Below are 8687 nucleotides of genomic sequence, written 5' to 3'. Positions count from 1 at the left end.
CGATTTTTTTGTTGAATTTTTTGAGACTTTCATTTCTCAAGGCTGCTACCCTAATTGTCAATAAGGATAACAATAAGGATAAAGAACTTAACAAGTCATGACCTTATTTTTCTGGTCACATGAGATTCAAAAAAAAACAATAATAATTTTAAAAATTTCAAAAAAAATCTAAATAGTTGAGGATTATGAATGAAAGATGTCGCCACTACAAGTGCACATTTATCATTAATTTTTTTCCGGTTAAAAAATATTAAATTTTAATGAATTTTTAGATTGAATATATATCGATAAGATCAAATCAATCAAAAATGAACATATTAAAAAAAAATTCTTCACTTAATTAAATCAGATATATTTTCGCGCAACTCATAACATACATTTTTTTTGATATACTATTCTACATGAACTATATTCTATAGATCTTGATTGGAATAATGTTACCAAACAGACTATATATATATTCTGTTTGTGTTGAATGTTTATGTGCGAATAAAAAATTCGACTATTCAATGATGATGATATTTTTAGCTTATTATTTTATACAAGGACATATATCAAGCAATCATATTACAGCTTGATAGCCTTATGATCAAACCCCGTAGATAGAATGACGTCGATGTACACGATGATTATCGTCATTTTATATTTCTTTAAATGATTAAAAACAAGAATTATTTTTTATCATTCATTCATTTATTGGTGTTTGTGAATTGGAAAAATTCTAGTCTCGAATCATTTTTGTTTTTGTTTTTGAATTCAAAATTTCAAAATGGGTAAGTTTTCACTGTTGTTGAATTGATTTGTTTGTTTATAATATTCCCGAAAGTTTTTAATCGAATATGAATTCATCAATAGTTTTTTTCCAATAACATCATCATTTGTATGAAATAAAATTTTAAGCACAAACATTTAACATGTATATATAGATGAGATAATGATTAACAACAAGTTTAAATATTATTGCAAATCAGATATTACATTTGTAAATATATTTGAGGAGAAAATAAAATTACTGCCACACATTCACAGGATTAAATATGAATGTGATATGATTAGTTTAGTAAATTTGAAATAAAATCTTTTTTTTTATTTTATTACTCGGTCTAATTTATTCAAGGATCTCCTGCATTTTATTTATTTCGACATATTTTTGCAAAATAAAAAATCCCTGTTCCATGTTTAATGTTTGATGTATAAATAGTGTTGCAATCATTTAAAATTCAATATTATTAATTGAACACGTGAAATTTTGATCTGAACTTGATCTTGTCCTCAATTACTCTAGATTTTTTGTGTGTTTAATATTGATTGAAATAAAAATAGCTTTATACAACAACGACAACAAAAATGGTGGTGATTGGTAATGGTTGGATCTTTCCATTCGATGATATATTTATTTCATTTTACATTCATACGTGTGTTAAAGTGGTGATTGACGAAATCGAAAAAGTCCTCCCATTTTGTTTTTTTTGACTGTTTTTGATTGATTTCAAAGATTGTCTGTTTTATCTCATTCACCACTATTGTCGTCGGAATTGCTGTAATCAAAGGATGTAATTTCTTTTTCTTTTTTTTCGTCGGAATGATAATTTTTTTTTCGTTCTCTGAATTAATCATTTGAATTTCGTTTTCATTTTTTAGTTCGAAAATTTTCATTTAAATGAATCGTTGTTGTATCGAGACAAATGTTTTTTTATAATGGTGTAACCAACAACAATCATGTCCAACGATTGTAATAATAATAAACACATCGATGGCTATGATTGTGATTCCACCAAAACATATTCCATATTTATGGTCATGAAATTTGTTAAAACTTTAATGGTGAAATTGTTTCCGATTAATAACAACGATCATAATATGGGCAAATTGCTGAATACAAATTCATCGATTCGATTCGATGAATTATTTAATTTTAATCCAATGGCAAGCCAATTAATTACATCATATCAAAAAAAGGTAAATAATTACCTTTATATAATTGTATATGGAATTTTATTTCATAAGATTCCTAAAAATAAAAGATCTGTCATTATGATAAACAACAATGGGATCGAACATCGGCTGCGATTACGATGGCAATGACCACTGAAGATCAAATGACTGTGGGTGTCAAAAGCAATAAATCATCATTACATTCACAAAAAGCTACACCATCACAGTGGTCATCATCAAATCAATCAAATTCGACTACGACAACTCCGAACAATATAATCAATGCTGATCTTATTGATTTGGACCTAATATCTGGTTCGGCATATACGATGAAATCTAAATCGCAACAAGGATGGATATCGATGCTATTTCAGGCCATTTTACGTGTCGCATTCTTTCCTTTATATTTACGATGGTGGGCCGAACAAACTAGCGCTTTTTTAGTCACCTTATTATTCATTCTATACATCATGCAAATCATTTCTATTCGTCTTTATTATCAGAAAAATATAACAACTACATTTAACAATGCTTCATTTAATTCATCAACGGCAACAAATTCATCATCAACATCAAATTCAACAAAATCGAATGAATTTTCCGAAATTTCTGCAACAGAAGTTTTAATGCCCATTGCTATGATGATTGTATTGGGTATTATACATACACAAATTGTTGGTATCAAAAATTTCAAATTATCGTCAACATCTTCATCGTCATCATATGGAACATCATCATCGAATACTATAAACAACCACTCGAATTTATCATCGACAAATAATGCTCACAAAACTCATCATCATCATCATCATCATAATCATCATTCAAGCTCGCACCAAACCGATTGTTCATCTACATCCGGCAGCTCATCGAGTAGTAGCAGTAGTACAAGCTCATCGGTTGATTCATCACCGGTTGCTAATGTTCATCAACGAATACAGAACCGAATGGCACGTTTGGAGAAATTTCAGAATAATAATAATCATCATTCATCAAATTCTTTACCCACGAATTACCAGAAATCACTTCTGCCAAAAACAAGTCCGATCAATTTGCCTAAAATTCGTTTCTCCAATGAGAATGGCAACCAAACTATTAACCGATCACTTGATGTTGACGATGATGATGATAATATGGTAAATGATTTTCCTGTCATTCCTCCACGAAAGCGTGCCGATTCACTGCCTAGATCATGGTCTAAAAATAAACCAAGTCGGCTTCGAACTTCTAAAAAACCGACAAAACCTTCGTTCACATCATCATGGAGTTATGAAGATGACCATCTAAATTCATCACCTGTTTCATTAAGATCGAGTTTATATGGAAGTTCAATCGACTCGGAAGGAACAATTTCACCTATGACGCCAACTGTCTTACAGGTACAGGTGACGCAATCTAAACTTAATTAAGGTTATCCATAATATTTATTTCATTAGGGCGAGGAATGGCCAACCATTCAATCAGATGCTTCATCATTCTTAGATGAAGAAGAAAATAATGCACAATATGACTATTATCCTGATCATTCTCGTGTTCGGAATTCACAGTACAAAAGTCAATCAACAGTCGTTGATGAAGATTATGAAAATCATGATCCAACGCCATCTAATCAATCGAATCAAAGCGATAAAACCTCTAAAATTCATATAGCAGAGAATGGTCCCACCAATACACAACCACCATCTTCAACAACAGCCACTTCTGTACAAACTGTATCGAATGAATTGAAAGGTTTGTTTTCCATCTTGGAATTCTTTTTCAATTTTTTGTTAATATCCTTATTACAATTCATTCAGTGAGCTGTTCATTGTGGCAGCATAATGTTTGCCAGAAATTTGACCTTTCCGTTGTCGATATAAGTTCATCTATTATACGAAAAGTAGAAACGGTTGAACATAGTAATGAATACATCTATTTGGGAATTTTATTCTCACTCACCGTATCATTAATACCATCATTTTATCGTCTACAATATTCAACTAAAGATGGTCCAAGCATTGCACAAATATTGAATTCATCTTCATTAGCTGTTTCTATCGCACAACCAGTTGTAGCAGCTGCTGCTGATGTATCACATCTATCCGATCTTTATGGATTATTGAATTTTTTTCTTGATGAAGCATTCTATTTCAATCGTAGCGCACGTGTTCGTTTCGTTATACTTACCGCAATGATTGAACGCTTTGTTCTAAGTTTAATTTTTTTCTTCTTACTTTGTGTTACTGAACGAACTTTCAAACAGGTATAATATTTTAAGTAAAATTTTTCGGAATCATTCTAATTTCTATTTTCTTTCAAATCAAGCGGTTCTTATATTCAAAATATTTTTCACATATAACACGACGTGATCGTGCAAAACGGTCACAAATTCCTCATTTTCGTTTGCACAAAGTACGCAATCTTAAAGTGTGGCTTTCAGTTCGATCTTATTTGCGACGGTAAAACTTATAATTGTTCAAAAAAAATTATTCAATCTATTTCTAATTCCTAATTCTAGATACGGTCCACATCGTTCGGTCGATACAATATGCTCGACAACTTTTATCATATCTATTTGTTTATTAACATGTATCAGTCTACAAATACTTAAGGATTCAAATGAATCCTGTACAACTCGATTGATCTGTTGGGAAATGATCTTCTGGAGCTTAGCAATGGGCATATATATTATGCGTCTTATGATACTTGGTTCTCGTATCAATCAGAAATATCGTTCCAATTTATCAGTATTAATTACTGAACAAATTAATCTTTATCTTCAATTAGAACGCAAACCACATAAAAAAGATGCCTTAATGTTGGCTAATCAGGTATTGAAATTGGCCGTCGATCTACTCAAAGAGCTTGAATCACCATATAAGATCTCAGGTTTTAGCGCTAATCCATATCTATATAATATAACTAAAGTAGTCGTGTTGTCCGCATTTTCTGCCGTACTAACCGAAATGTTAGGTTTCAAATTGAAATTATACAAAATCAAATTGATGCGTTGAACAAACCTTTCTCTCCTTTTACGTTTTGTGATAATGTTCCAAAACATACCCCCATATTAACCAATTCAGTAAGCAAGCTGCAAACAAATAACTGATTGTGATTGTTCGTACAATTTTATCTATGTGATTATGTAATTTGAATTGAAAATATATCTATTTTTCTTGTTAAATTGTTAAAATGATTTATGAACTGAAAATAAATTAACTTGCAATATGACGATTATTAGCGAATTTATTCGGTACGTTGGCACTAGATGGTGTTATTAATCAAAATTTGTCCACGTTTTCAATCAGATGGTCGACCGTGAGATCTCATCTTTTTTTGATGGCCAAAAAATGAATTTCTTTTAAAAAGTTCATTTATAATTATCTTAAATTCATTATCTTATTAATTATGAATAGCGGCAGCAGTAGATATAAATTTGCCATCCCATTGGATGCAAATGTACCAATTTCGGCTGAAGAATTCAATAAATTGGTACCGAATCCAGCTAAAAGATATCCATTTGAATTGGATACGTTCCAGAAACAGGCTATTATTCATATTGAAAAAGGAGAAAATGTTTTTGTTGCGGCTCATACATCAGCTGGAAAAACGGTTGTGGCCGAGTATGCAATCGCATTATCTTTCATCAATAAAACACAAGTTATTTATACATCGCCTATAAAAGCTTTATCAAATCAAAAATTTCGTGACCTCCGAAATGAATTTAAAAATGTTGGCATCATTACAGGTTCGTTATTTGTGCATTATAAGCCATTGAATGATTCAAGTCCTTTTTTTGGCGGTCAATAAAGGTGATGTTCAACTTGATCCGGAAGCACCATGTCTTGTCATGACCACTGAAATTCTTCTTCAAATGCTTTATGCCAGTTCTGAAACAATTAATCATTTGGAATTTGTCATCTTTGATGAATGTCATTATGTAAACGATACGAAACGTGGACATGTTTGGGAAGAGGTTTTCATACTTTTACCGTCTACGGTTAAGCTTGTATTACTCAGCGCCACTGTACCGAATGTTGTTGAATTTTCCGATTGGCTTGGTCGTACACGACAACGGCAGATCTATGTAATCAGTACAACACGACGTCCAGTACCATTGAAACATTATCTCTATTTGGGTCGTGATGGTAAAACACAGAATCAACAAATTCTCATTCTCGATGGCGATGGTTCTATCAACAAAGCGAACCACGAGTTAGCTATGGACTTAATGGATCAAAGAAAAGCTAGATTTGGATTTATCAATCGATCACCACAAACCGAACGAAACATATATCTGAATCTGATCCGTCATCTTGAGAAGAATGACAAACTGCCTGTTATCTGTTTCACATTATCGCGTCGAAAATGTGATCAAAACCTTGCAATGTTATTAAATATTAGAGAAGAGAATTCAACATTGACGAACAAAAGAGAGGCATTCTATATAAAACGTTTTATTTACAAACATCTTAAAAAATTAGATAAAACCGATTTCGAGATTGATCAAGTAAGACGAGTTAGTACAATGTTGGTTCGCGGTTTTGGCGTCCATCATTCGGGTATTTTACCCATTCTAAAAGAATTGACTGAAATTCTATTTAGTACTGGTTTGGTGAAAGTTTTATTTGCCACCGAAACATTTGCGATGGGTGTGAATATGCCGGCACGAACTGTGGTGTTTGATTCGTTAAACAAACATGATGGAATTTGTCGACGATTTTTACGGCCCGCCGAATATATTCAAATGGCTGGTCGTGCAGGACGACGTGGCAAAGATACGGAAGGAACAGTCATAATTGTTGCCAAATATGAGGTGCCTTCATTAGTTGAATTGAATCTTGTTATGAAAGGTTCCGCACAACTATTGGAATCACAATTTCGTCTTACTTATCATATGATTTTGAATATGCTCAAGTAAGTTAAACTTGGAAATTTTTATTATCAAAACTTCAAAATTCCAATAATTTTTTTACACAGGAGTCAAGCTTCGTCCATCGAAAAATTTCTTGAACGTTCATATCGTGAGCATAACAAAGTAATAGCATCATCATCAGTTGAATCTGATATTCAACAGCTCACCAGTAAGATGAATGAGTTGGCTGAAATTTCCTGTGAAAAATGTTCTGTCGATATAGATAAATGGTATGAACATTTTAAAACCTTCAAAGAGTTTAAAAGACCGTTGATGAGCAAAATTGTTCTTCGAGCTTCGGATAGAAAATTATTGAATTCAGGTCGAGTTATTTTATTTGATGATACGGATCATTTTGTGCGGGCTGGTTTATTACTCAAGTCCCTCAAATCGGCTAATGCAATCAATGAATTAATCATATTATTCACAATTGAAAATGGTGATGTGAATGTAAAACCCATACCAGTGCATGAAGTGATATGTTTACTTAATAAACAGATTAAAGGAATCGATTCGGCAGAAATTATTGCCGAAAATGAACAATCAAAGTCATCGTTTGGAAAGAACAAAATAAAATTTGCAACCAAAGATGGGATCCAAAAATTGAATGATCTAAATTTGCCAGAAAATTTTCAGCTACTAGTTTATGCAGCAGATAATTTTATAGGTCATGATAAATTGGGAAAATTAGATCCAGATACTATAATGCTGCTACAGGAATATGGTCGAGGGTTGAAATCGGTGAGCAAGGGTGTATATTCTTGCATTAAATGTGAACAATTCTCATCACATTATCACATGTATCGGGCACGAGCTGAAATGCAAAATTCTCTTGAACAATTAGATTTCAAATTATCTAATGAAAGCTTGGAATTGTTGCCAGAATATCGACAAAGAATTGAAGTGTTGAAAGATTACAATTTTCTTGATGAGCATCTTGTTCTACAACCAAAAGGTCATATAGCATGTTGTCTTGCCGAAAATGAATTAATTATCACCGAAATGGTATTCGAAAATCTTCTTGGTAATCTAAGTGATGAAGCTATACCAGCCGCATTGTCTTGTTTTATTTTTGATAGTAAACAAGCTAATCAAAGTGTTGAATCGACTCAACATATTCAGGAGGTTGAAGAATTGGATCAAATAATCAAGAAAATTGTTCAAATATGCATAAAATTTGGTCGAGCTGAAAATGATCGTGGCATTGAAGATAGTGATACTCGTTATCTAGATCAATTGAATCTCGATCCAGTACGTGCAGTTTATGAATGGGCCAAAGGACGGTATTTTGCTGATATTATGGAATATACTGGTCTTCAGGAAGGTATAATGGTACGATGTATACAACGGGTTGATGATTTGATCAAAAACATTCGAATTGCTGCACGAAATCTGGATCTTGTTGATTTTCAGGCGAAATTGGAACGATCATCTAAAATGATCCGTAGAGATATTGTTTTCATGCCATCATTATATACAACTCGAAGTATGGTTGATCAATTTATTGATCATGATAATAGTGAGCAACAAAGCACTCATATTCAACAGGATATTGTCGATGATCAAATAGACAATTTACAACCTAATAATTATACCGGTAAAGATGATGATGATTATGATGTTGGTATCGATCTGGGCAAAGATTTTTTCAACTATCGATTTGATGATACCGAATTTATTGAAAATCCAGAAGCATTAAATGAGGAAAATTTCAGCGCAAATTTTCTTTGAATATTTTTTCTCAAATTCTATAATTTTATTTAAAATTTTCTTTGTTGAATAAATCTGTGATATCATTCGTCAGAAAAAAATTATGATCAATAAAAAATAATTTTTACAAAGAAATTTTTACAGATTA

At 31.9% G+C, this 8687-nt stretch overlaps 2 protein-coding genes across 2 annotated transcripts; both read left to right on the top strand.

Annotated features, from left to right (window-relative positions):
• Positions 1-566: 566 nt before the first annotated feature.
• Positions 567-5145, top strand: phtf (putative homeodomain transcription factor). Its single transcript, XM_027338374.2, has 7 exons — positions 567-773; positions 1642-1959; positions 2025-3314; positions 3372-3666; positions 3732-4177; positions 4240-4373; positions 4433-5145. The coding sequence occupies exons 2-7, from the start codon at positions 1720-1722 to the stop codon at positions 4926-4928; spliced, it is 2901 nt and encodes a 966-aa protein (XP_027194175.2). The 5' UTR covers positions 567-773; positions 1642-1719; the 3' UTR covers positions 4929-5145.
• Positions 5146-5210: 65 nt separating this feature from the next.
• LOC113788896 (superkiller complex protein 2-like) lies at positions 5211-8674 on the top strand. The gene is made up of 3 exons (XM_027338362.2): positions 5211-5662; positions 5727-6831; positions 6895-8674. Exons 1-3 carry the CDS (start codon positions 5323-5325, stop codon positions 8558-8560), a joined length of 3111 nt encoding a protein of 1036 aa, XP_027194163.1. The 5' UTR covers positions 5211-5322; the 3' UTR covers positions 8561-8674.
• Positions 8675-8687: the final 13 nt, after the last annotated feature.

The sequence above is a fragment of the Dermatophagoides pteronyssinus genome, unplaced genomic scaffold (genome assembly GCF_027571235.1).
Source record: "Dermatophagoides pteronyssinus isolate colony J.1.1.1.1 unplaced genomic scaffold, Derpt_VIB-CSIC_2022.12 sq0002, whole genome shotgun sequence".
NCBI classification, from domain to species: Eukaryota; Metazoa; Arthropoda; class Arachnida; order Sarcoptiformes; family Pyroglyphidae; genus Dermatophagoides; species Dermatophagoides pteronyssinus.
The sequence above is the reverse complement of the archived record's forward strand: the minus strand, read 5'-3'. Positions and strand labels throughout refer to the sequence as shown.